At 35.8% G+C, this 26,154-nt stretch overlaps 6 protein-coding genes, 1 long non-coding RNA gene and 1 other non-coding gene across 15 annotated transcripts; 3 read left to right on the top strand and 5 right to left on the bottom strand.

Annotated features, from left to right (window-relative positions):
- Positions 1-397: 397 nt before the first annotated feature.
- Positions 398-1,602, bottom strand: LOC110669473 (kiwellin-1). The gene has a single exon (XM_021831161.2). It carries the CDS (start codon positions 1,101-1,103, stop codon positions 540-542), a length of 564 nt encoding a protein of 187 aa, XP_021686853.2. The 5' UTR covers positions 1,104-1,602; the 3' UTR covers positions 398-539.
- A 228-nt stretch (positions 1,603-1,830) lies between these two features.
- LOC110669476 (kiwellin-1) lies at positions 1,831-2,530 on the top strand. The gene has a single exon (XM_021831163.2). It carries the CDS (start codon positions 1,831-1,833, stop codon positions 2,395-2,397), a length of 567 nt encoding a protein of 188 aa, XP_021686855.2. The 3' UTR covers positions 2,398-2,530.
- A 2,405-nt stretch (positions 2,531-4,935) lies between these two features.
- On the bottom strand, positions 4,936-10,097 carry LOC110669472 (AT-hook motif nuclear-localized protein 9). Of its 4 annotated transcripts, none has more exons than XM_058142000.1 (6): positions 9,302-10,097; positions 8,251-9,049; positions 7,380-7,447; positions 6,428-6,559; positions 5,742-5,903; positions 4,936-5,452 (listed from the first exon to the last, which is right to left on the bottom strand). In XM_058142000.1, exons 2-6 carry the CDS (start codon positions 8,672-8,674, stop codon positions 5,222-5,224), a joined length of 1,017 nt encoding a protein of 338 aa, XP_057997983.1. In that variant the 5' UTR covers positions 8,675-9,049; positions 9,302-10,097; the 3' UTR covers positions 4,936-5,221. The 4 variants fall into 4 exon arrangements, with proteins under 4 accessions (XP_057997983.1, XP_021686847.2, XP_021686852.2 ...); XM_021831155.2 differs by having other exon boundaries at positions 8,251-8,784; positions 9,355-10,097; XM_021831160.2 differs by having other exon boundaries at positions 8,251-8,784; positions 9,808-10,097.
- Positions 10,098-12,518: 2,421 nt separating this feature from the next.
- On the bottom strand, positions 12,519-15,638 carry LOC110669477 (uncharacterized). Of its 5 annotated transcripts, none has more exons than XR_009146768.1 (4): positions 15,288-15,638; positions 14,361-14,944; positions 14,194-14,255; positions 12,519-12,937 (listed from the first exon to the last, which is right to left on the bottom strand). It is a non-coding gene; the product is annotated as an uncharacterized LOC110669477 (long non-coding RNA). The 5 variants fall into 5 exon arrangements; XR_002497709.2 differs by having other exon boundaries at positions 14,767-14,944; XR_009146769.1 differs by lacking the exon at positions 12,519-12,937 and adding an exon at positions 12,944-13,509.
- A 1,760-nt stretch (positions 15,639-17,398) lies between these two features.
- LOC131176973 (voltage-dependent chloride channel 1, chloroplastic-like) lies at positions 17,399-20,390 on the top strand. Its single transcript, XM_058141988.1, has 4 exons — positions 17,399-18,243; positions 18,588-18,755; positions 19,050-19,256; positions 19,575-20,390. Exons 1-4 carry the CDS (start codon positions 17,470-17,472, stop codon positions 19,749-19,751), a joined length of 1,326 nt encoding a protein of 441 aa, XP_057997971.1. The 5' UTR covers positions 17,399-17,469; the 3' UTR covers positions 19,752-20,390.
- A 105-nt stretch (positions 20,391-20,495) lies between these two features.
- LOC110642532 (kiwellin-1-like) lies at positions 20,496-21,494 on the top strand. Its single transcript, XM_021794616.2, has one exon. The coding sequence runs from the start codon at positions 20,775-20,777 to the stop codon at positions 21,336-21,338; it is 564 nt and encodes a 187-aa protein (XP_021650308.2). The 5' UTR covers positions 20,496-20,774; the 3' UTR covers positions 21,339-21,494.
- A 1,697-nt stretch (positions 21,495-23,191) lies between these two features.
- LOC110669470 (riboflavin biosynthesis protein PYRD, chloroplastic) lies at positions 23,192-25,760 on the bottom strand. The gene is made up of 3 exons (XM_021831151.2): positions 25,187-25,760; positions 24,361-24,659; positions 23,192-24,153 (listed from the first exon to the last, which is right to left on the bottom strand). Exons 1-3 carry the CDS (start codon positions 25,586-25,588, stop codon positions 23,547-23,549), a joined length of 1,308 nt encoding a protein of 435 aa, XP_021686843.2. The 5' UTR covers positions 25,589-25,760; the 3' UTR covers positions 23,192-23,546.
- Positions 25,704-25,777, bottom strand: TRNAV-CAC (transfer RNA valine (anticodon CAC)). The gene has a single exon. It is a non-coding gene; the product is annotated as a tRNA-Val (tRNA).
- Positions 25,778-26,154: the final 377 nt, after the last annotated feature.

Here is a 26,154-nt window from a genome sequence, read left to right as displayed (position 1 = left end):
GCTTGTCTTAGTTGAATCAACTTCTTGAACATCAGAAATTAAACATCCTTTTGGATGTTATAGACGCAAAGAAAATGTATAAGCAAACATATATAATAACCTAAATGGTTCTTTCAGCTTGTCATAAAATGTGTGAAACCAAGTTTGATGGGGAAATTCCCTCCACCAAAACATGCTCAATTAAGCAGTAACCATGTTGTTGACGTTGCAGCAACCTCAAGCCTAATCCATGTTATTCTCTCATAATGCGACCCAATTATTATGTATGGTAAATACAAACATTTTATTAAAATAATTTAATTCAAATTCCTTCCTTGTCCTGTAAAAAAGCTAGAAGTGTTTGCATGATACCAAAAATTATTAAAATTAAAAATTTTTAAAAAGGACCAACATGATATGGATAGGAGCATAATGGGGAATCTATAAATAAAAAGTTCTCACGCACATAATAATGCGTTTACATGTATCAATCTAGAAACAGTAAATTATTTACATGAGAAAATTATATTATTGGTGTGTATAGTAGCGTACAAGGATCCTCAAGCATCGGACCATTGAATATCCATTTCTCCCACACTGTCAGGATCAGACACTCCCAAGGCATTCCAGACTGCTTTAGAGGCATCCACAATATTGTTAGGGCAGGGAGGCTGGTAATCATGTTCAGAATCACATCCCATGGTAGAGTCACATTCATCTACTACCTTTGCCTTGACGCTTTTTCCATTTCCATGGATAGTAATATAGTTCAAGCACCTTCTCTTGTTGTCAAACCATCCGGTGGAAAGTGCTACCACCAGCTCTTTATCTGAATGGTATTGATTGTCACACTCTGACCGGCCACCACCATCACCACCAGGTGCAAAACTGTTCACTGTTAGCTTTGCTTTTGTGCGGCTGCTGACCGGTGGTGAACATTTGTAAGTTGTGTAAAGCTTGCCGTCTACACAGCAATCTGAGTCATTTTCTTGGTTGCATTGTCCTGGAGGAGGCTTTCTACCTCTTATCTTGCCGCTAGGCTTGCAGGTCTGAGATTCTGCACTGCTTATGACAATAAAGAGAAGACTAATGAGAAGGATGCTAGAACGAACTTGCTTCTTCATTTTTTTTTTCCACTTTTGCCCTGTTAATCTTTCTATTATATTGTTTTGTGATGATTTGGTGTGAAGAAGATAAATTGGAGTAGGAATTTATATAGAGAGAAGGTACTGAGAGTAGCGATTGTTTAATACGAAATTAGCCAATTAGGACAAGTTTGTGATCTTATCGATTCAAATAATCATGCCATTTACGTTAATCTTAACAAAGTATATGGAAAGCAGTGTCACAACCTGGTATGCATTTGTAAGTATTGGGGGAAAGGTGTAGGCGAAGAATTAAGACAATACAGAGTTCAAACTCAAATAGATGCAGCATTTTAAATGTCATTGGGAATTTAACCATAAACTTACGAGCATCATGTGAAAGGAATGGCTAGAGACAAAATAGAGTTAAAAATGAATATAAAATGTTTATATCATCATATGAAATTGCCATCCACAGTTCTGTCTTTATTGGAAAGTTTCCAAGCATTATGAAGAGATAGAGGCATGGATCATTTATTTTGCACGTTAAACTACTCATTGTGTTGAATCAGTAGGATTATGAGCCAAATAAGAATAAGGAAATTTTATATTTGAAATCAAACAACATCAGGCCGTGACATTTATGTTGATAGTGTAGATAGAAGCAGAACAGGGCAAATTGGTTAAGACTTGGTCATGCGATAAATACCCAGACTTTCATCAAACACTTTCAACACAAAAACAAATAGTAGAAAATAAGCAGGCGATGAAGACCTTTAACCGGACAACTTGTATTTCCCTTGTAGCCATTCTCCTTCTCGCATTCTCTTTACGCGTTGAAGCCCAGCAGTGTCGTCCGAGCGGCAAAATTAGAGGAAAGAAGCCTCCTCCTGGGCACTGCAACACAGAGAATGATTCAGATTGTTGTGTGAAAGGAAAGCTGTACACAACTTACAAATGTTCACCCCCAGTGAGTAGCCACAACAAAGCCTACCTCACTATCAATAGCTTTGAGAAAGGCGGTGATGGCGGCGGCCCATCTGCATGCGACAACCACTACCACTCTGATGACATACCAATCGTGGCTCTATCAACAGGATGGTTCAAGAATAACGGTAGATGCTTCCACAATATAACCATTACTGGCAATGGGCGAAGTGTGGTGGCTATGGTTGTGGATGAGTGCGATTCGACAATGGGATGTGATGAGGAGCATGATTATCAACCTCCATGTTCCAACAACATTGCTGACGGCTCCAAGGCTGTGTGGAAAGCCTTGGGCGTGCCTGAAGAGGACTGGGGTCGTCTTGACACCACCTGGTCTGATGTTTAGTTTCATGCTACATCAAATAACACAAACCTTATATGGTGGAATCCCAATTATATGCTTTGATTTTACGTGTATATGAGCAATACTCTGTTGTTTATGCATAAATATCAATATTTTTCAATTTTTCAACCAAAAATGTGCTTCTTTCAACCTCATCCCATCTTCCATTACATTTTAGCCTCGCATGAAACTTTGACCAACACAAACACCAAACTAATTAAGAATACTAGACTGAGACCTTCCATTCCATTCCTCTTGAGTCTTTAACACATTCATGCTTATTAATGCAACCAAGAAAATTGTGGGATGCGATGAGTAGCACCATTATCACCCTCATGTCCCAATTCCTAATAACGTCGACGCAGATGGGAAAGCATCCTCTTTTGATCTGGCGGACTCGGTCACGGTTCGATTTAAAATCAGAATCATAATTGCTTTAATTTGGAATAAATTTTGACAATTTTTTCTGAATTTATCTAGTTGTAACATTACAGTCTCTCAACTTAAAAATGTAATATAAAATCCTATCAACTTTCAAATTTTACACATAAAATCCCTCTAACCTCTAATTATCAATTTTTTAGTTAGACGCTGACCTGAACAGTTCCAGCATAAAGCTTAGTTAGTATTTTTTTCTCTCTCTCAAACTATGTGTAAATTAAATCATTTTCTCTCTATAGACAGAATAATTTTTCATGTGTAAATAAAATAATTTTATACTTTGTATAAGAGAGGAGAGATAAATGTTGACTAAACACCATGTGTGAGCTATTTACATTAGTTTCTAACTGAAAAATCAGTAATTGAAAGTTAGAGATATTTTATTGTGTAAAATTTGAAAGTTTAGAGGATTTTATGTTACATTTTAAAGTTAAAGAACTGTAGTGTTACTATATAAATTTAAGGACAGTTGTTGAAATTTATCCCTTTAATTTAGAATTGAAATTGATCAAAATTAAAATTTTAAATTAGATCCGAATCGGCAAGTTTCAAACTTAAATTAGATTTGTTTTCTTTTAAAAAAAATGAAAAATTTCAAACATTAAATTTTATCAAAACTGTAATTGAAATTAATTAAGAGACCTGCAGTCTAACGTTAGTCCTCCTAAAAATCACTAATCCTATGTCTCATAGGGAAAAGAAAATTTGTCATTTGCTGTGCTTAATCCTAATAGATTAGTGGTGAATTAGCATAGTCCTTTGCTTTAGTTAATAGTTTGATTTTTCATTTTTCTTTCCAGTTCGTACTTGTTCTGTCCTTCATTTATGAAAAAGTTTTGGTATTGCATATCAATATTATGCAGTCAATCTTTGTGGGGCATTAATATGTAGTTCCATCAGAAGAAAAGAAAATGCAATGAGGGGATACTGTCCAAAGCTTAGAAGACAGGTAATCATCAGTACTATTTTTTACTGTAAAGAGGGGGAAAAATCAGATAAATTTTCACCTCCAGGCGGGCTGCAAGCTCCAACTCTGTCCGTATGAGATGTCTGGCAAAAACAACCAGAGCTAAAATCAAACTTACTGAGCTATCTGGTAGCAAATGGCACGACAATGGCCTGATACCACCATCCGATCATTACCATAAAGCAACAGACAGATTATTTATATAAAAAAAAAAAAAAAAAATCTAATGAACTAGGACCAACAGAGATACTTGCAGGCTAACAATGTTTCTGCCTATTGTATGGATGATGAACTACTTGTCAAGGTGTTTCTAATTGCTTTGTGCCATATTTATGTCCCGCCAATTTTTCAAAAAAGGAAAAATGGTAATATCAACATTGAACTTTTGAATACAAGGAAAACATCGACTGTTATTGAATAGCTTTAAGAAGGGAGGAGATGGCTGTGGTCCATCAGAATGTGACAACAAACACCATTTTAAATTTCTAATGACATACCAATTGTAGCACAATGTACTGGATGGTTCAACGAAAAAGGTAGGTGCTTCCACAGTATCACCCACAGGTAATGGGTGTAGCGTGGCGGCAATAATGGTGGATGAGCGTGAATCAACAATGGGTTGTGATCAACCCCATGATTGTCAACCTCCATGTGACAATAACATTGTTGATGCTTCAAAAGCTGTGTGGAAAGCACTGGGAGTGCCGGAAGATGGCTGGGGTGGTCTGGACAATACATGGTCTGATGATTAATGTGCATTCTTGAGGCTTTTCTCGTCCTTGTTTCTTACCCTATAGATATTCATCCTGTTTGTCAATTTACAGTGGCATGAATTCTGAAACAACAAACCAAAAGTGCAATATGAAGATAAATTCAAATTATGATTAGCTGAACCCTAACAGCATGTCTGTTTCTGAAGTACAGTAATGTCCCTATTGCTTGACATAATAGGATCTCAAACAGCCAGCAAATTAATCTAAGCCACGTAGCTTTGGCTAAAAATCTTACCTTTCACGGCAAAACCCCTTCCAAACTCAATCTCTTAGCTTGAGTATTACAAAATTTGCAATTTTAAATCTCCCTTTCAATGACCATTCAGAGCACCTAAACATCATAGGTTTTGGGAAAGAAGATTGGAAGCAACCATTGCTGCCCACTAACGACTTTTAAATTGTCATTGAACATCCTCCTCTGAAAAATTGATGAGTTAAATACACGACCACTAAAATTCTGAACTAATTGTCATCAAGCTGCAAAATGAGTACAATCCATAGTCTGTCGATGTTAAATGAAGTGAGACATTCACGCTGAGAATCAGCTGACTTCAAACCTCATCACTGAACTTCAGGAGATGAGATTCAAGTGGTGCTGAAAACAGCAGAATATGTACATTACCCATGAAACAATCGACAGAATTTATCATCCACGCATCAAATCAATGTCAACATGCGTGTTGCGCAAATCCACAGGCTGTGAACCAGGCCATAAACCAACTGCAGAGGTTGGAGGAAGATTCTGACTAGGTGGAACACTGGTTGGAGTTACTGGATTCTCAACTGTCTGATGGTCCAAGTCTCTGCCACCTTCTGGACCTTCCCCTTTCTTGTTCTTTGTCTTCGAACCACCCCATAAGAAACTTCCCACTATCACCTGAAGCAATGCATTAACAAGAAATCATCATGGAAGACACTGAATCATGTCTAATTCTACCGTGATTTGAGATTAAATATGCAACAGGAAGAGAAGTGAAATAGTTAAAATTTTTAGGTTTACACTCAAGGAACCTCTTGCCAATTGAAATATTGACATCATTTTAATGTTCATCTAACAAGAAAACTAGATTCAGTTGCTGGCCTATGATCAACAGATTTTTGTAAGTGTATGATCAAGAATGTAAAAGCACACAATACCCTACAGGGCGACAAAAGCAAAAAGTTACCTGAGCAGGGCTTGCTGCAATAAGCATTCCCCCAACTCCTCCACCAATTACCCGACCATCAGGACTAGCAAGAGAGACACTCAGCCCACCAGTTCGATTACGGGAACCGCCATTGTTAGTGACCAAGTAAGAGCCTGACAAACATAAAATCTCAAAGCGGCCCTACACATGCAGAACAAAACAAAAGTTTAGATTTCAATTTCAACTGATGACATACGCACAAAAGCTAGAAAAGAAACATTGAATATTTGAAGGCAAACCAGCCTAAAATCAGGGAGCTAATATCCAACATCTCAATAAATAGATCAGGAGGATACTTTTATTTAAAAAAAAAATAATAATACAGGCAAAGCATTTGATTGGGTCAGCATTCCTGCTGTTATTTGTGAAATGGAGGACGATAGCCTGTCTATATGACTGAGGAAAATAAAACATATTGGTTAATCCAGACAGCATATGATTTAGACACAAGATAAATGTTAATTACGATAAAATTTTTAGTTACAAGCTTCTGAGGACTTGAGCATATATGGGTTTCACCTTACAGGCATAAGATTATGCATCACAGCATTTTTACAACATTATTATTCATTTTGATGTTAAAAAGTTAAACCCAATAATATTAGAAACATCTATAACTGAAAAATAGCCCAAAGATGGAAAGAGGAAAAATCAAATGCTCAAACCTCATATGTTACAGTGCCTCCAGAACTTGATGGCTGGCGAAGAGTCACAGTAGAGACAGCACCATTTGCTGACAAAACGCATATAGCTCTTGGTCCTTGCTGTGAGAAAGACATTATTTTTGTAGCGATGTCCTACAGAGAAGTTAAGCATTTTCAATACAAAAGAAAAATATGATATCAACAAACACACGGGTAAATACAAATTGATGACAGTGGCAGATCTGAAGGGACATTAAGAAACATACCAGGCAAAAACCAATTACTTTTTTTTTATGTTATTTTAATGAACAGTTCACTTGTCTACATTCTATGAATGGATAACAAATTATTCTCTTGGAGTTACTCAAGTTTATCTGATATTACAGCATTCAGAGGAAAAAAAAAATCAATGATCATAACACCATCCGAATGGAGATCCTATTATTTTCCCCTTCAAATATTCTTCTCAGATCTTCTTCCTTAAAATAGATTTTAAGGAATATAACGCAAAACCCTTATCTACAAGCTTAAACTCGTAGATTTAGTAATTTTTTATTCTGGATATAAGAACTTCTCAAGCAAGTGGTCCTAAAGTTCAAATCTTGGGTACTCTCACTCTAATGAAATGTCAGTACAATAGTAGCGGTGGGTCTATACTTTGAGTGTCCAAACACAATGAACATTTGAATGAGAGGACACACACACAGTAAAACCTAATCTTCACCCTCACCTACAAAATGAGCTTTTAACAACAGCATCATTAGAAAATCTTGGCACATCCCATTTATTAGTATATTCATGACACAAAGTCAAAGAACATATTACATCTGCTCAATTCTGCCTTCTTCTGTCATATCTTGTCCAACATAAAGAATTGATTGGAGGAACAACTTTTGGCTATAATTTCAATTAATTTGCATTTACTTTATATGGTACACAAACCGACACAGATTCTTAAGTAAAAACAACATACTTCTCCGACTGCAATGGTGATGATATGAGGAGTAAAGCCCATCCCAGCCGAACCAGACAGCCACTCACCTAGCAAAACAATTAAAATTGCGTCATTTAAACACCAAGAATTACAAATGTAGGAAGAGAAATTTACAAGCAATTACTGTTCTAAGATAAATCTACCAGCTCATCTCAAAAGGCAGCATTATGCTCTCAAACAATTAAAAAGTGAGGGTCTAACAAGTAAAAACCTTCATTAGGTACAAATAAAATAGATTTAAGCAAACAAATCTGTACTTGTACAACCAAAAGAAATCAATAATTAAATACAGCACAGCACATAGATGCATACTTATGATAATGTATGCATAAAACTATCTATGGATGGGCATGCTTGTTACCATGGCTACTTATTAAAGTTTTGTGCAATTAATGGTTCACTACCGTTGACCATGTCTAATTATATATGCTTTTAAGTTGACTTCCCAAACAATCACTTCCTGTTAGCATCTACTGCTTATTCTACCTTGAAATATCAGTTCAACCAATCTAACAGATAATAGATTCTATTTAGGTAAGTTTGCTTTGAATTTCTAGAAAGTGACAGTTTCCGCACATCCTGGTGTGCTCCAAACTTCCAATTGCAATGTCCATTTTAACAAACAAACCGGTTATCTAGTAGCAGTAGAAAGTCGATCAATTGACAATAGAAAAGATGCCTCGTAATGGTTCAGAAAAATTGTACTTGAAAAAATGCACAAAGGAAAATCTGCGATCACAATGCAATAATATTTCCACCAAGCTATAATTAGTTCAATCTGATTCAGCTACAATTCATCATATTCTATGAATATATAACATAGAAAGTGACTTTGCCAAAGAAATCTTACCAAGGGAAGCTAATTGTTGCTTCCTCCCAGTCCCAGGTGGCCGCCCTCTACCCCGCTTCTGTGTTGGGGTTATTGTACCAGGATGTGTAGACAATGGAGGAGATAAAGCCAGTGAAACAGTACCATCTGGCCCATATTTTCGGGGTCTTCCCCTTTTCCTTTTCACAGGCTCACCAGATGGTGGCATCGCAGATGGTGCACCCACACTAACACCATGAGGTGGAATTGCTGTTGAAGTTTCTATAGGTAATGTAGATCCCATCATATTGGCTCCAACATGAGATTGAAATGATACGGTTGAACTAGTTAAAGGATTGATGCCCGATGATAAATTTAAACCAGACTGTGCTCCAGACCCACCCATCCCTCTCTGCATATAGAACGAAGCAGAACCCGATATCGCCATAGCATCCCTTCGATCCATGCATTTACTATACTCAACAGTCTGTTTTAAGCAAATTTGAACCCAATTTTCAATTAACTGCAATATTTAGATTCTCCTATCTTCTCGACACCTCAGTCCAAGGGAAAACTCTGCCAAAATGCAAGAATTTAATACAATGCAACTATGTGACCAGTAATGAACAATCCTTTCTTGTACAGGATATGTCTCAAAATCTCCAACGACTATGAAAAGGCATATAAAACAATTATAAGCATTTTAAAATGGATCACACTCTAAACAAGAAAAATGTGCTTGAAGAAGCTAAGCAAGGCTCCAAAAGACGCATTATTTCACGAATGGAGCACAAGGAGACCATAAAAGCACATTCAAAGTCGCACGCGAGGATCCCGAGATCTATATTTGCAAAAAATACAAAGGAAGCAACACTTAGATTCAAAGAAACTTCGAAGTTACAGAAAAAAGAGCTAGTAAAACTAAGTAGATACGTCAGAAAAAAGAAAAGATAAAAAGATGCAACAAAATCAAAGAAAAACTCATGAATCTTAAGGAAGTAAGAAAGCAAGAGAAGAAAAGAAAAGAGTCGAAAAATAAAAAGCTAGGAACTTAAAAGAAAAGACAAAAATACAAGCTATTTTTACAGCTTACCAAACCAAAACCACAACAAAGAACAAGTAAGGCTTGATATTGCAAAATCTCACCAACTCATCACTCATAAACCTTAAACACCAAGCATCTTCCAAGCCAACGCCAACCCTTGAAGACCAACACAAATTAAAACCATAAGTTTGAGTCAATGCCAGCTAAAAACTCAAACCCAGTTCTCAAAGCAAAGCACACCAAACGAGTTTGGAGTTGAATGACGACACCCTCTTTCTCTCTCAAAGTACCATGCTTGAAAGCTAGAAAGCTAAAAGTAATAACTCACACTAATGAAGGGTGTTAAATTTTCAAAACTCGTTCTCACACACTCTGTAAATCCAACTAATCAAGAAGGCACAGAATTGGGGAGGATTGAAAGGAGACGTGAAGAGACGAATAAAGGTCGTACATCTCTGTTAGGAATTAAGGCAAAAACTGAGAAGGGCACAGAGAGAGAGAGAGAGAGAGAGAGAGAGAGAGGAAGTGGGCGCATGAGGGTGTGAAGTAATTACCTGCTACTTAGAGAGAAAAAAAAAATCTCTTTGACACAAGTCCTTATCGGAATGCATAGTTCTAGGGTAGACCTTTCTCTTTTTTTATCTATTTCTTTCTGTATAACTATAGAGCTGTTTATCTCTCTCCCTCTATCTCTATGATATTACAAAACTAAATAAATAAATAAAGCCTAAAGCTTCATCTCTCTCTCTCTCTCTCTCTCTCTCTGCGCCGTGAGTGATGAATGATGATGATTTGCTTTACTGGGTTTTAGATTAGAGAGAGAGGCAGACAGCAGAGATGCTTACAAACAAACAAAAGCTTGAACAGAAAAAAGAGCTTCTTCTTGGATAATACTGAATTTCTCTTTTTTCATTTTCATATTTAATGAAATATGGCCAACCCTGTTTTCTGTACCAGCTCGTTTATGCCACCACACCCTCTCCAACCACTAACTACGGCGCGTGAACTTCTTCCTGTCTTTCTCTCGAGTCTCGCCGTGCTAATTAAATAAATTTAAAAATTTTTAAATATATATATATAAAAAAAAATTAATAATTGTAATGGATGATTCAAAATGGTTGAGGGTCCACGCGCCAGGGAAATTCGTGGGAAGGATGAGGTGTTTGTTTGCATGTGACTTTTCTCTGTTGCCACTAAAGTCTGCCCCAGTGGCCAGCCGTAGCCCATCCCACCTAAAATATCTAGAACTTGACCTGATATTCTCACCCGCCATTCCCTCTTCTACCGTCACCTGCGCCCGTCCATCATTGGATTACCCTTTATTAATTAAAAATTAAGTTTAATATATTTTAATTAAATTATAAAAAAATATATAATTAAAATATATAAAATTAATATTAAACTAAATAAATTTAATGAGTTATTTCCTCAATAATAATATTAAATAAATCATCCATTTTATTCAAATTTGTTTGAAATTATTTTAAAAATATTTATTAAAAAATTTAAAATTTATTTTTGTAATTTACTTTTTGATTCATAAAGATGTTTTTGAACAAGAGTCGTGGTTGACTTTGATAAGGGAACAATCTATAAATTATTGTAATATGGAATGATGTGTATATTTATATTTAAAAAAGTGGATTATATAGAATAATACTTTAGTATTATTTTAATAAAATTTGGAATTCTTTTATTCCTATTTGCAGACATTCTTGGAAGTACCTTTGGAAACCATGTTGTAATATTTTTATTGTTGTCCATCTCCCTCATGACACTTGACAAAGCCAATGCAATCTTGGTCTGGCTTAGATTATCTCCACACTTTGAGGTGAATAAAAAAATAATGATAATAATTATATTTAAAATTTTAAATTAAATTTTTTTAGTTTAACTTTGTTTTTAATCCGATTCAATTAATAAAAGAGTAGGGACTCAACTTGCATCTGTATTTTCAATTACTAAATTAAATTATACAATTGATAATCCTAAATCATGCAATTTTATTATTATTTATTTATTTTATTTATCATAAGCACATACTTGCTTGCTGTGATGCTGACCTTGCATAAAAAATTGACCTTGACAGAATTATGACCACCAAATTGGTTCCATCTTTGAACCAAATGAGACTGGAAAAGTGCTACCAGACGTGAGGTTGTGGTGCTCACTGGCCTATAATGACAGGAGATTTTAAATTGGATCAGATTCTTTCACATATCTTTTAAAAAAAAGAAAAAAAAAAAAAACCCACATGGACAGGGTTGATTAATATAAGATTTACATCCTTATACGTAAATTGGAATACACGTTTGGATCAATAAAAATTCAAGAGAGCAAAGGGAAGTACATGAAATTAATGATGGCCAAAATTAAGGTCCATTATTAATGACAGAACCATACCTACTTATTTGATATTAAGTGATCAATTAGCTAAACAATTTTTGTTATTAAAGACTTATGACCACTTTGTTTTATGAGTAAAGCAAAATCATGTTGGGCTAAAACAAGTTCCATTTCATGATGGGATAAATGAACCTCTGATGCATAAATCAATGAAAACTGATAGGATACCAATACAATCACCAGCAGAGTTTACAGTGTAATTTATAACAGTAAAAAAGGAAAGAGTATGTGAAATATAATGTGTTTAGAAGGATATCCCAAAACCCAAGAGACACAAAATAGCAAAATTTGACCAGGCCTGCAAATAATTGTCATTCATGGAACCCACTGATGAGGAAGCAAACTGAAGGCACATGTACAAGAGCTGACAAATCTACTAGAATTCAAACCATGTGGAAAAACAGTAACTAAAAAGGCTAACACATAGAATGTAATTAAGGGTTTGATTAGGGTAAGAAAAGCCTCATAATTGAGTTGAAAAAAGATTGATTTCATTTTGACATTCAGACTCTGAAAGTGGGAAAGGAATAAGCGGGATTAAAAGAAAATATAAGAAAAAGACAAAAGAGTTGAAAAGCAAAGATGATGTTGGTTGGTGGAACAACCCTCAACCTATATTTGTTGAGGTGTAACTGTGTTTTTAAGGATAAAACAAGTGTTGTTTTGACTAAGAAACTCTACTTGTTTCTGTGTTTGGAACTCTATCCATGAAGTAAGCTGTGAAGTCACCCTTCAAAATATCAACAATCATTAAATATTTGAATGGATAGGAAAAGGAATCTTATGCAATTGATAATTAATAAACCCCCCTACAAAATATAATTTTTTTAATATATATATATATATTTGTGTAGGTGAATGATAAAATAAATATTTTAATGAGAACAAATGGATAATTAATTGGGTTACTGGGATATGGGATTCGGATACAGAATGGTCCCAGGGATACAATCTGCCAATTGCATATAGGATCATAAATGTGCATCACAGCAATGTAAGCTTGTCACGAAGTGGATGAAAGTGACAAACTCGGAAAAAGCTGGGTTTCATAGCAGATGCAAACCTTCTTCGGCCGCACCACCTCCGTGATCTTCCTGGGCCTAGGACGGCCCATTTGTCATGTAAGAGCTCAGGTGAGCGGCAGCTTCGCCGAGTGTGCGCATGACAGAAATGCAATTCTATGCTAAATCTGGGGAATCCTCCACGATAGCAAAAGGACTAATGGCCCTTCCTGCTGAGAATTTATCATGTCACCATGCAGAGGTGATTTGTGTGGTCCTAAAAAATCATTTACAAGGAACAGTTTGAATAAGCGGGTTAATTTGACTTAGACGAACGGGCAATAACAATACAGGAATGAAGTATGAACTATTTCAACATAATCTGATAAATTGATGCATGGTTCTATTTGGTACAATCATGCATGGTTCTATTTGGTACAATCATGCATGGTTCTTCACCAACTCATCTCAGTATACCTCTTTTCAACTAAGATTTCCTTCTCATGTAACCAAAATCAATATGCACGCATGACAACTATGATCCTCAATTTGTTATAGGAAAGCATATTTTAACTTCCCCCCCTGGGAGACTCCCACTCCTTGATGATTTTGTTTATAATTATGATTTCGGTTAAGAAGCTTTGAACTATAAAAATCAACTAATGAAGTAGAAACAGTAACAACAATCTCATTAGGACTCGTGCTAATTATGGTTAATTGCAATAGGACTCGTCAGCAAAAGTTCTTGATAGCTTTCATGGTCTGTCTTGCACATGATAACCTTCTTAGGGTTTTAAAACCCATTAGTACATCTTATTTAGCCGATGCAGAGAATTGCCAAAGACTCTCCTGAGAAAAAAATAATAGATGGAGTATCATTCAAATGATATACATGTAATGTAAATCATCACAACAATGCACTAATCCTTGTTCCAACCATGAAGTTTCAACTCAATTCAACTAAGCCTTTATCCTATATGGATTCTTTTTCTCCACTCTAAACGATTTTGGATTAAATCATCAGAAATGTATAATGCTTATAGATCATATTGTACTACTCTCCTCCAAGTCAGTTTAGGTCCACCCCTTCTTTTCTTTCTATCCTCTAACCTAATGTGCTCTACTTGTCTAACTGGAGCCTTCATATGTCTACGCTTCACATGACCAAACCACCTCAATCTCACTTCTCTCAACTTATACTCAATTAGCACCACTCCTACTTTTTCTTTAATACTCTCATTACGAACTTTATCTAGTTTAGTATAGCCACTCATCCACCTTCACATTCTCATCTCCGCAACTCTCATCTTAGACACATACGGCTCCTTCATTGCCCAACACTCACTACCATATAACATGACCGGTCGTATGGCTATACAGTAAAATTTTCCTTTCAACTTATTGGGAGTTTAAGCAAATAAAATTTCATCTGCAATAGCCTCCCAAAATTCAAGATCACCCATAAAGCCATGTATAAATAGTGCTAAGAAAGCACTAATTTGATCAAATGTAATTTCCTGATAAAATCATTACCTTGCAAAATATACTTCATGCGATTGACTGTTCTGATATGCTACATAAGAGATGTACTTTTCCTACAAAGTGAATGAAAGATGCTAAAAGCTTCAGGAAATCAACTTTTCATAATGTGTTACAAGCATGAAATAAAACCAAAGTTGGACACAATCTAGTAAACAAACCTAACTATTTAATTGTGCAGTTTACTTTTTTTGATTCAGTTTGCTGAAAGCATATCTTCTCCCCCTGCCATGGCAATTGTATTTATTGGCCAAAGGCAGCAAAATCATAGTGATTTACTGATTTTCATCCCCCATCCTAACATAGATAAGAATTATTTTCTCACCCTAAATAGTCTAGTAGCCATAGTTACTTCTATAAATACATACAATGTCTCAAAGTTCAAAATTTTCCAGCAACCACAAAAGTTTATCTTCATAAGCAAATCAATCAGGAACAACCATGTGAATAAATCAATCAGGAACAACCATGTGAATACCATAGACAATTCTAGATAAAAACTTCCTGTCTAAGTTACAACTTACAAAAAAGCTGTGAATTCAACAGCAATGAAATTCTTTAACTTACCAGCATAACAACATAAACCTAAGACATAAAAATTTGAACTTCATTTGTCAACCTCCATTTGCCTGGGCAGCTTTGGCTTTTGTCAATGCAGTCAATTTGGTCTTCACCTTTTTCTTCCTAAGCAAAAATCCACTTGAACCACTCTTTGTATTGTTTTTACCGACAACCTTAACAACAACTATGCTTGGAAATCAGATCAAAACTTCAAACAATAACAAATATAATTTCATACGATAGAAAATGTCTACTTTAAAAATCAAATGACCAATCACCCCATTTTGAAACTAATCACCAGCACTCAATTTTCATTATTGGAACGCATTAGCCAAAACAATAAATCAACATCTTCAATATCCTAAAATTCCGACTTGTGATAAGACAAATTAACACACTCAATTAACGTAAATTCCAGAAAGATAAAAACCCAGAGTTCAAAAGCGTGACTTTTCTTTCCTCAGCATCTCAGCGAAGCCAAAAACAAAAATCAAAACAGTACAAAGTCTGAAGAGAAAAACACTCACTTTCATCTTATTCTTCTTTTCTTGGTGCTTCTTCTCTTTCTTTTCTTTCAGTTCCTTCCCTTCTATAATTAACCAGAAAAACAACAACAGTAACTACAAATTCAAAGAGCTAAACGAAACATATAATAATACAAACACAGAAAGAGATAGAAGAAGATGCAATTATTTTGAAGCTCGAACTCATGCTGTCTCTTTCTGCGAGCTAAATTGTTCTTAGACATTCCGATTGCTCTATTATCAATAATCGGTTTCGGCTTCGACTCTGGCTCAATTTGTATGTTTTGGGAACGCTTAAACCCGAACCTTACAGAAAGAGAACTCTTTTATTTCACCACTAAGAATTGCGGTGCTAACTTCAGTATCAATAATTTTAATTTATATATATATTTTAAAATTTTAATATATTAAAATAATAAAAATTCTTAAATTTTTATTAATTGTTTTATATTTTATTTTTATTATTTTATTTTCAACATTTTTAATAAAAAATTTATAATAAATATATATATATATATATATAATAAAAGATAACTATTAAATAACTTATAAACTATATATATAATTAAAAGATTAATAATTTAATTATAATTTAAAGTAATTAAATTAATAATTAAAATAAAAAATTTAATAAAAAAAATTACATGATGATATAATAAATAATGTCATGAAATAATATTATGAGAAAATTATAAAATTAAAAAATTACTCACATTAATATACGTAATTATTAATAATTTAAATTTATATAATTTTTAAAATTTTAATTTATAAAATAATATAATGCTTAAAATTTTATTAATTATTTTATGTTTTATTTTTATTTCTTAAATTTTATAATAAAAATTTTATAATAAAAATAAATAAAATTTATTTATTGGTCTAAAAGGGGCTAAGGATTTGCAACGGATAACCAATATTATAAATTTACAAGTCCAGAAAGAGATCACTGCTCTAAAACATATCAAAATGATTACAAATAAAATAAATTCTTAAAAAAGACCATGCTTATGGGGTTATGAACCAAATTAGCATAAAAATAAAACAAATTCAAATGAATTATATCATAAATTCTCAGAATAAATTCAAGCAAATTAAAATATCAAAACAAAAATCTCAATCACAAATACTGATCAAATAGTCAAAACTGGAAATGGATTGGTAAGTGTACCTCGAGTAAATGGAGATGAATATCTTTGAGAACAGCACGCATCTTGAAGTAGCTGCAGTCTTAGATTTGAACATAAACTTCAAGCGCTCTCTTTTTGCCTTTGGGAGGGAGAGAAGCAGCTGTTGGAAGGGGTGACGGTGGCGGTGGCGGTGAAGGCAATGTTGCAACTACTGTTGCCGATGACGATGGTGCAGCATCTGTTGTTGCGAGTTGGGCCTGCGGGTAATGGGTTTGAGTTTGTGTCTGGGTTCGAGTCTTGGGTTGGTGGGTCCTGGACTAGTATTGCTTCTTCAATGACTGTGTTGTGTCTTAATTGGGAATTAGAGAAGATGTAATGAATGTAATAAATAATTAACAGTTTTAGGGCTGTCAGTGATTGGTGAAGAGTTAGGGAGTTGTTTGGTTGTGGTATTACTCTAGACTAGGATTGGGACTGTAAAATATGGTGATTTGCAATTAAATCAATTAAAAATTATAAAATTAATTTTTGATATATTTTTTATTAATAATTTAATCTTTAAAATTTAATTTTGTAATTCTATTAATAAATTATTTAAATTGATACCAATTTTATGAAGTGTTTTTTAATTTAAAATAATTAATTTTTAAATTTTTTTATTAATAAAATAATTTTTAAAATTTTATTTTATTTATAAAATAATCTTTATATCTAAACGTATACTCTTTGTCCCATAGTAGTTTATTTTTTTTGCTTATTAATATTATGCATTAAAGAAGAAAATTTTATTAATTTTAATAATAATTTAATAATATGTATCTTAAAAAATAAAATTTATTATTTTAATTATATTAATTATATATTTTTTTTAATTTATGTGTAAATGGAAAGAAATCTATCTTTTATGGGAAGAGAGCATTTGGGTAACTTTTTATTTTATATTTACGTTATTATATAAAATTGGAACATGTGTAAAAATCTCCTTCACAAACAACGTTGCTTCTACTGACCCATCTAGTCTCAGCTGCCACTGCCTTGTTCATGTTCCATTGTCCATGTCCGTGTTCACCTGGACCATATCCTCTCCCTCCCTTCTCTCCCTCCAAGCTCCAGCCTTAACCGTAATATCCACTGCCAATGTCACCACCCACAACCCCCTTCGAATCTCCACTACCCAAATGCTCACTTTCTCCAACTTTTTCCCCAAAATTGTCCTCAAACTACACCCAACTACCTTTCCCTCCAAACCCCAACGACCCGCCCTTTCCTTCAAAACTCTCTGTTCTCACTCCTCCATCCCACCTGACCCCTCTAAAACCGTAACCCTAATCTCCCTTCTCCGCGCAATCCCAGACTGGGCTGATCGCGTAAAAGAGCGAGGAATGCAGCGGAAGCGCTCTCTTTACACCCACAAGAAATGGGTCGAACACAGAAGTTCCCTTCGCCACATCCGCCACTTACTCTCCAGTCTTCAATCGCGGGTCATATTATCATTAATTCCTCCAGTGATTGCCTTCACTTCAGTGGCTGCCATCATAGCTGTCTATAATTCTGTGGTGGAGATGCATTTATTGCCGGGGCTTTTCCCTCTTTTGAGGGCTTCTTCTCTGCCCTATCAGTTGACAGCTCCGGCATTGGCGCTGTTGCTGGTGTTTAGGACGGAGGCTTCTTATTCGAGATTTGAAGAGGGGAGGAAAGCCTGGACAAAGGTGATTTCGGGTACAAATGATTTTGCCCGGCATGTGATGGCTACGGTTGACAATTCTAAGGATGCTGCCCTTAAAAATGCTCTTTTGCATTATATTATGGCCTTCCCAGTTGCACTTAAGGTCAGTTTCTTTTTTGCCAGAGTACAGGGCTAATTCCTCAGTAGCTTGGCTGGTAATAATAGATGTTCTGCTGAACTAACAGGAGCAATTTAATGTTGAGGGGATCTATAATTATATCGTTAACATTATGACTCGTTTCAGATGCTTATAAAGAACTGAATTTGAATGATGGTCCTGTAATTGTATAGATGCATCATACTTTGAATCTTTATTAGTTAAACATGGGGATGAAAACTTGTTTGAGAGGCCTCTGTGTTTGAGAAATAATGAGTCAGATTCGCTGAAATTCTAATTTAATGAAGTTGGTGCAATAATTCAATGACTGAAAAAGTTTTTATTTGCAGTGCCATGTGATTTATGGTTCAGATATTGTCCGAGACCTCAGGAATTTGGTTGAAGTAGATGATCTAGCAGTGGTACTCAATTCTAGGCATCGGCCTCGCTGCATTATTGAATTCATTTCCCAATGCCTTCAATTGCTCAACTTAGAGGAATCACAGAAAAATCAGCTGGTATTTTCCTTGTCAGCTTGATTGACTGTTTAAAGTTTTTCATTCTGATTGGTGGGGTTTCCATACTGTACACCATTAGCTTTCTCAGCCCTGTTTTATGTTAATTCCAAACTATTGGATCGTGTTATCGGGAATTTTGAAAATAATATCAGGTTAAAATTAGTGGGTTCTTCATTCTTTACTTTGCAACAGAAGGGAACATAACCAGACTCAAGTAATAAAATGAAAGCTGGTGAATCTACCATAGTAATTACCAATAAATAATCTTCCAGCAACACTTTCATCATGGTGCAGGAGTCAAAGATCTCATGTTTGCAGGAAGGAATTGGTGTCTGTGAACAACTCATGGGAATTCCCATTCCACTCTCTTACACTCGCTTGACATCAAGATTTCTGGTCCTTTGGCATCTCACTCTTCCTATAATACTTTGGGATGATTGCCACTGGATTGTGGTCCCCGCAACCTTCATCAGTGCTGCTTCCTTATTCTGCATAGAAGAGGTATGTTTTTTACCCCTCTTTGCTATGAATTGTCTACATTAGTTGTTTTTATATGCTGGCATAGTGTATGTGCGTGAAGCAAATATGCTGTATGATTGACTCTCTCCAATCTCTGCATAACCTATGTGAACATTATTGGAGCCAGAATCTTGATATAGAGGGAATGGGTGTGGTGGGGAGGGGTGATATATCTGGCTTCCCTTTCTTATCAACAATTAGTTCTATATTGTGGTGTCCTTGTTAGATAGGTGCTCCCTTTTCCTTTGTACAAAATTTTAACACTTCATTCTTCTTTTGGCGCATAATTTATTTCCATAGGTTGGTGTTCTGATCGAGGAACCATTTTCAATGTTAGCCCTTGATGAGCTTTGCAGTCAAGTTCACAGTAACATTCAGGAAGCAATTGGAACTGAGAAAGTCATCAAAACACAACTTATTGCAAAAAGAAAGAACTACGCTTGTGAGCACTCAACAAATGGTCGGCCCAACTCATAGGACTCTTTAAGCTTTAAATGCCTGATTCCAGAACTAAATGCCAGTTAACTACTGAGATTTTGTGGAGCTTGCAGTTCTCATCCTCTCTTATAAAAGCCTCACAAAGTAGCTGAGGTGAAGCATTCAAATATATACAGAAAGCATTCTCCTTGGAGAAATCTTCTATCCAATGTATGTTCTGTATATAGAGCAATATCACTGTGGATGTGCTAGTCGTATATAGAAGGAATCGTCAACGGCATTTGCATACGGTGAGGACAGTTGTGGCACTGCAATGGATTATATTATACTGTCCGCCTCCCAGTCCTAGGGGATGATAGGCTTGGAGGAATATGGCTACAAATCCATATTGAAGTGTAAATCATACTGCAGTGCGTGTTTCCAAATTCCTCCACATATCTTGTGAATATTAAATAATAATGTGTCATGTAACATAAACTGAAAAAATGTTTCTTTTCTTGGTCTTACAGAAATGATCCTCTATATATTATACCATTTATTAACATATGGTTATATTTGTGGAACGTCTAATGTAACTTCTTCATAGTTGGGCCAATATGGGCTTAGCTTATATTAGTCTTAGGGTTTATTGGAATTATTGTTGAGATTTGATTTAAAGTTAAATTAACTTGTTACTGTTGTACTGTTTTTTAAAATTATTTAAAATTATGATTTTCTAGAAATATGTTGGTATCATAAGCTTGATGAAATGGAAAAATACAGAACACCAGCCAATGTTGTATTAATCTAAGTTTTTTTAATTCTGTTGTCTTCATCCTCCTCCTATACCTTTCACGGTGCCTTTATGTAAGGTTTTGATACTGGTCATCATTTACCCCGTTTAAATTAACGTAAATGGCATGATTATTTGAATTGAAAAGATCACAAACTTGTCCTAATTTCACATTAAATAACTGCTATTTTCAGTACCTTCTCTCTATATAAAGTCATATGCCAATTCATTTCTCTCACCCCAAACCATCATAAAACAATACAACAGAGATAAAAGAGGAAAACAAAAACATGAAGAATCAAGTTTGCTCCAGCATCCTTCTCCTTAGTCTTCTCTTTCTTGTCATAAGCAGTGCAGAATCTCAGACCTGCAAGCCCAGCGGCAAGATAAGGGCTAGAAAGCCTCCCCCAGGACAATGCAACCAAGAAAACGACTCAGATTGCTGCGAAGATGGCAAGCTTTACACTACTTACAAATGTTCACCGCCAGTGAGCAGCCACACAAAAGCAAAGATAACAGTGAACAGTTTCGAAGCTGGTGGTGATGGGGGTGCACCATCTGAGTGTGATAATAAATTCCATTCAGATAAAGAGCTGGTGGTAGCACTTTCCACAGGATGGTTTGACAACAAGAGTAGGTGCTTGAACTATATTACCATCCATGGAAATGGAAAAAGCGTCAAGGCCAAAGTAGTTGATGAGTGTGACTCCACCATGGGATGTGATTCTGATCATGATTATCAACCTCCTTGCCGTAACAATATTGTGGACGCCTCCAAAGCAGTCTGGAATGCCTTGGGAGTCTCTGACCCTGATGATGTGGGAGAAATGGACATATACTGGACCGATGCTTGAGCAGTTGAGCTTGAGGGATCCCTATATGCTTCTCTAATATAATTCTCATTCTCCATGTACTATTCTCTTGTTTATAGAATGATACATGTATTTTATATTTGTACCATATAAATGCATTATTGTGCCATATTTATAAAGACCCAATTATATATATATATATATATATATATATATATATATATATATATATAAACGTTTCCCGTTTCATTCTCGTTGTGAATTCCAAAAATAACCAATTAGAAATTTCAAAACAGACTTATATTTTTTCATCAGTTTGCCTTGCAGATGTGAGACGCGCTTAAATTATTCATCAAACATACAAGTACAAGAAGTCAGGAACAGAACCTCATCCACCAATAGTGATTGATGCCTGAAATATGATTACTGCTTGCAGTAGGTGAAAAGCAAAGTTTACTGATTTTATGATCTGATATAAAAAGTTTTGTGGATGAAAGGAAGTTTAGTCTCTCTCAATAGCCATTTTTCTGTGTTTCTTGAGCTCTAAAGTCAACAACTAGCATCAGCGCTTCTCTGGTCTTTAGAGGGGCTGCGAAAGAAAAACAAGTGAGAAAAACCATCACTACAAAATCCTTAAACACTGACAGTCAATGGCTTCCAGCTGCTCCATAACTCCTTCACCTACTATTTTCTCAGGAGAAAATTACCAAATGTGAGCAGTGAAAATGAAAGCTTATCTCAAGGCTTTTGATCAATGGGATTTTGTTGAGACAGGCTGGGCACCTCCACCTTAGCCTGATAATCCTTCACTTGCTCAAATCAAAATGCATGGTAAGCAATGTGCAAAAAGGTTCAAGGCTTTAACCTCCATACATTCTGCTGTGTCCAAGAATTATGGCTTGTGAATCAGCTAAAGAGGCTTGGGATGAGCTCAAGGAGGAGTTTTTTTGGAAGGGACAAAACCAGGCATATGCAGACTGAATCTTAGGAGATTAAGAGATACTGAGACTGAAAGATTCTTTTTATGAAGGTGGTTAATGAAAGTGGTTGATGGGGTATGAGTTAATAGACAAAAGAATTATAGAGAAGGCGCTTGCAATTTTACATGAAAGATTTGAACCAAAAATGGAGATAAACACTGTTGGCTGGCTTCAGTTATCCTTGACTCCATTTTGCACATATTTTTACTGGGAGAATAAACACCTCCGAAAAGCTGCTGGAGTTGATAATCTGTATCATCTTCTTTCTGCACTTCATCATTACTTCATTTCTGCAGTAGCGAGGAAGCTAGTCACATTTACTCTGGTCGAGGTGCTTCCATCTGCTCACTGTCATTGTCGACTTGCAATGCTTGTTTCCTGCATAATCTTTCAGGCACTTCTTTTCCAGAGTAGTCATTCTTTTCACTTGCAACCTTCGTCCAAACATTTGGTTCAGCAACAGAGATTCCTTCATTAAACCCTTCCATGCTGAATCGGAACTTCCTTATCTGATAAAGATGCCTCGATTGCCATTGGCCCTTCATTGAGCACCTCCATTGGATGAGTGACTCCACCATGTGATGTGATTCTGATCATGATTCCTTGCCTTGACAATATTGTTGATGCTTCTAAAGCTGTTTTGAATACCTTAGAAGTGTCTGACCCTGATAGTGTGGGAGAAATGGATATATGCTGGTCCGAATGCTTGAGGCATCCGCATACACTACACATCTGTAATTTAATTCATGTAATAATTTAATGTGTATAGGTGGATACATGTACATAAAAGTATTATTATGTGTTTAAACTTCTTATGAAGACTCCCCATTATATTTATCTCCGGGGCAGGTCAATGAATTGCCTGCAAAATAAAGCTTTAATGCCCCAGGCATTAATATGGTGAAGCAACCAAAATAAGGCATAAAAGTGAACATATCTCAAGAAAGTTCTCAGTCCAGCTTGTTGTTAACACATAAGCTGCTATAAAAAAGGGAAAATCTCTTCAGGCATCTGAAAATTTGCAAACATAATATTAAAGCAGCGTGCAATCGTAAATGTAGGGAAGGTCAAATTTGTTGGTTCAGGACCTTTCAGGGCATTATGCTACTGTTTCTCCATGTAAGCAAAGGAATAAGGGAAGCATGAAATAAACCTTTCCATTCTATATTTCTATTCTTGAAGCTCCAAGTGAAATGGAGTACATGGTACGCTCGACATGGGCTCTGCTCGAAAATTTATGTGCTGTCTCCTTGAGTTCAGACAACTTGCACTAAAGATAACCCTCCAATATAATGCTCTGATGTGAGATCCTGGGCTGTAGATTATTTACTTTTAGTCTTTTCTGAACTCTCTTCAAAGCCACAAAAGAACTCCTGGTACTATTTTCAACCCACAATGGCAATACTTCCACCATGACTTTTTGCAACGTATTCTGCTCAATACCATCATTAAGAAGTCCTTCAAGCTCATCAAAACTTCCCCTCAAATCCAGTAAAATGCTGCACAGTCCCCGACGCTTACAATATTCCAAAATTTCATTCAAGCATATCCCATCCAATACCACAGTTTCAATTCCTTTTTGAGCTGTTACTGGTTCGACAGTTGTCTCTTTGTCTGTAAATATAATCATTTTGGATGCTGCTTCTTCCCCTACAGAACGGATTTGGATTGGAGAAGAACGAGAAGCTGCAGTTATGACACAAAGGGGTTGATTGGCACCAGGTTCTTGTGATGTAGGAACTAAAAACTTGTCAATTAATGAGCTAGAAACTATAATTGCATCATATTCCTGTAACAATTTTGAGTAGTATCCACCACACTCTGTGACTCCTTCCCCAAGTTGATTTAAAAGGTGGCCATTGACCGAGAGGGAGTATCTACAATTTAGGCAGATGCCTCGAGTTAAAATACTTCAACAATTATATTAGCTAAGAACAAAGTTAATACCAAAGCAGATCCTCAAAGAAAATAAGGGAAAAAAAATATCCAAGCACTAGCATTAACCAACTAAAAATAGTCTCCTTAATATTGGTTATTCAGGATAAATGATTTGCTTAATACTATCAAAGGGAATATAAGGATACCTGAGCGTAACAAAAGGTTTTCCGGTCAGCATTTGATGGATGTAGGCCTCATTGAGCCTCTTGCACAATTCTTCTTCTACACCTACAACTACATCAATGCCTGCATGTCTCAGTTTATCCACCCCTGTTGAAGCCACAATTGGATTTGGATCAACCATTCCAATTACCACCTTCTTAACTTTGGCTTTAATGAGGGCTTCAGTGCAGGGTGGAGTTCTCCCGTAGTGATTGCATGGCTCTAAGCTCACATAAGCTGTTGCTTTCTCAGCCAAATCTCCAGCATCTCTCAGAGCAAATACCTGAACCAAATTATCTGACAACAGTTTGTCAAGAAAAGACACTGATTTGAAAAGTAGACACCATATTGTACAAGAATAGGAAAGATGCATATTAGTTGCATAAGTCAGCAATTCAAAGGTAGAATATACATTTCAAATCGAATGCTTGCTCTTTCTTCATTTTCAAGCTTAAGCTTCAATGTTTGCTCAAAAGAATGCTAAACACATTTCAAATCGAACAACATCAATAATTTAAATCAGGCAAGAATTACCAATCCCAGAGCTTTTATGAAGGTTATCTGATCACCTAAGGTCGAAAGAAGAAATTTCTTCTAAACACGCCCAGACTCCGTCTTGGGTGCCCTGGATAACAAACTCAATACTCGCAATTTTTAGATCCAACCACTATTAATTGAACATCAGAAAACGAGATTTATCCACAACAAAGAGACACTCAATACATGTAAACGAGACCAAAGATCAAAACAATCAGTCAGATTTAATGGCAAACGAAATGTGGAGACAAAAGGGAAGGAACGTGGGGTTACCTCAGCATGAGGCTGACCAGCTTTTGGGTGGAACCCTTCACCAACAATCTTGCCATCTTTGACAATGACGCAGCCCACCATAGGATTAGGGCTTGTACACCCAATTGCCTTCTTTGCCAGTTCCACACACCTCCTCATATAAAACCCATCGTCTTTACCTTCATCACTACCATCATTTGCTAACACTCCACAACTGATCATAACCAATCCACCATATCTTCTCAAAACACCAAGTGATTTGGATAACCTTTTGACTGAATTGCAACACCCAAATTTGGAATGAAATCTGAACCCAGGAATAGAGAGACCAGGAGCTGGTGCAAAAGATGAGCGCATATGAGAATGTGATAAATTGGGCAGTCCAAGAGTGCGATTTGAGAGTGAAAAATATTGAATTTGCATCTTTGTTTGGAGTACTGAAAGATGAGGATGTGAAATCTTAGCAGATTTTATGGGGGTCTATGTGATTCGCCTCTGAAGGTTTCGTTTAAGATCGGAGCGAAAAAGATAAGAAGCATGTCTGAGCCCGGGTTCGAACCGGGGACCTCTAGTGTGTGAGACTAGCGTGATAACCAACTACACCACCCAGACAATTTGTTTCTTCGGTGCTAAATAAATCTAATATCCGTGTAAGATGCTGAGGGAATGATAGCCGAGTCGGAAAGAAAGGGTTTTGTTGAGATGACCATTGATCTGATAAAGAAGAAGGGAATGCTGCTGTGATGAAATCATGATATAGAGGCATTTATGAATCAAAAGGTACTGCTGGCTCAACATTTCTCTATTACAAATAAGAAAGCTGACAGAAACGATTGTTTTGGTGACAATTGCATGTCCTTTATAATTTTTTTTTTTTGGTTTTGGTCTGAATGTCCATTATAATTCTCCAGTATGCGTTTTGTACAAAGGTCATCAGCTGGGAGATAAAACTTCTACCAGGATATTCAGCACTCACCATTACATTCATA

This window comes from Hevea brasiliensis, chromosome 2 (assembly GCF_030052815.1).
Source record: "Hevea brasiliensis isolate MT/VB/25A 57/8 chromosome 2, ASM3005281v1, whole genome shotgun sequence".
In the NCBI taxonomy this organism is placed as follows: domain Eukaryota; kingdom Viridiplantae; phylum Streptophyta; class Magnoliopsida; order Malpighiales; family Euphorbiaceae; genus Hevea; species Hevea brasiliensis.
Note: the sequence above shows the minus strand (reverse complement) of the source record. Positions and strands in the feature narration are given on the sequence as shown.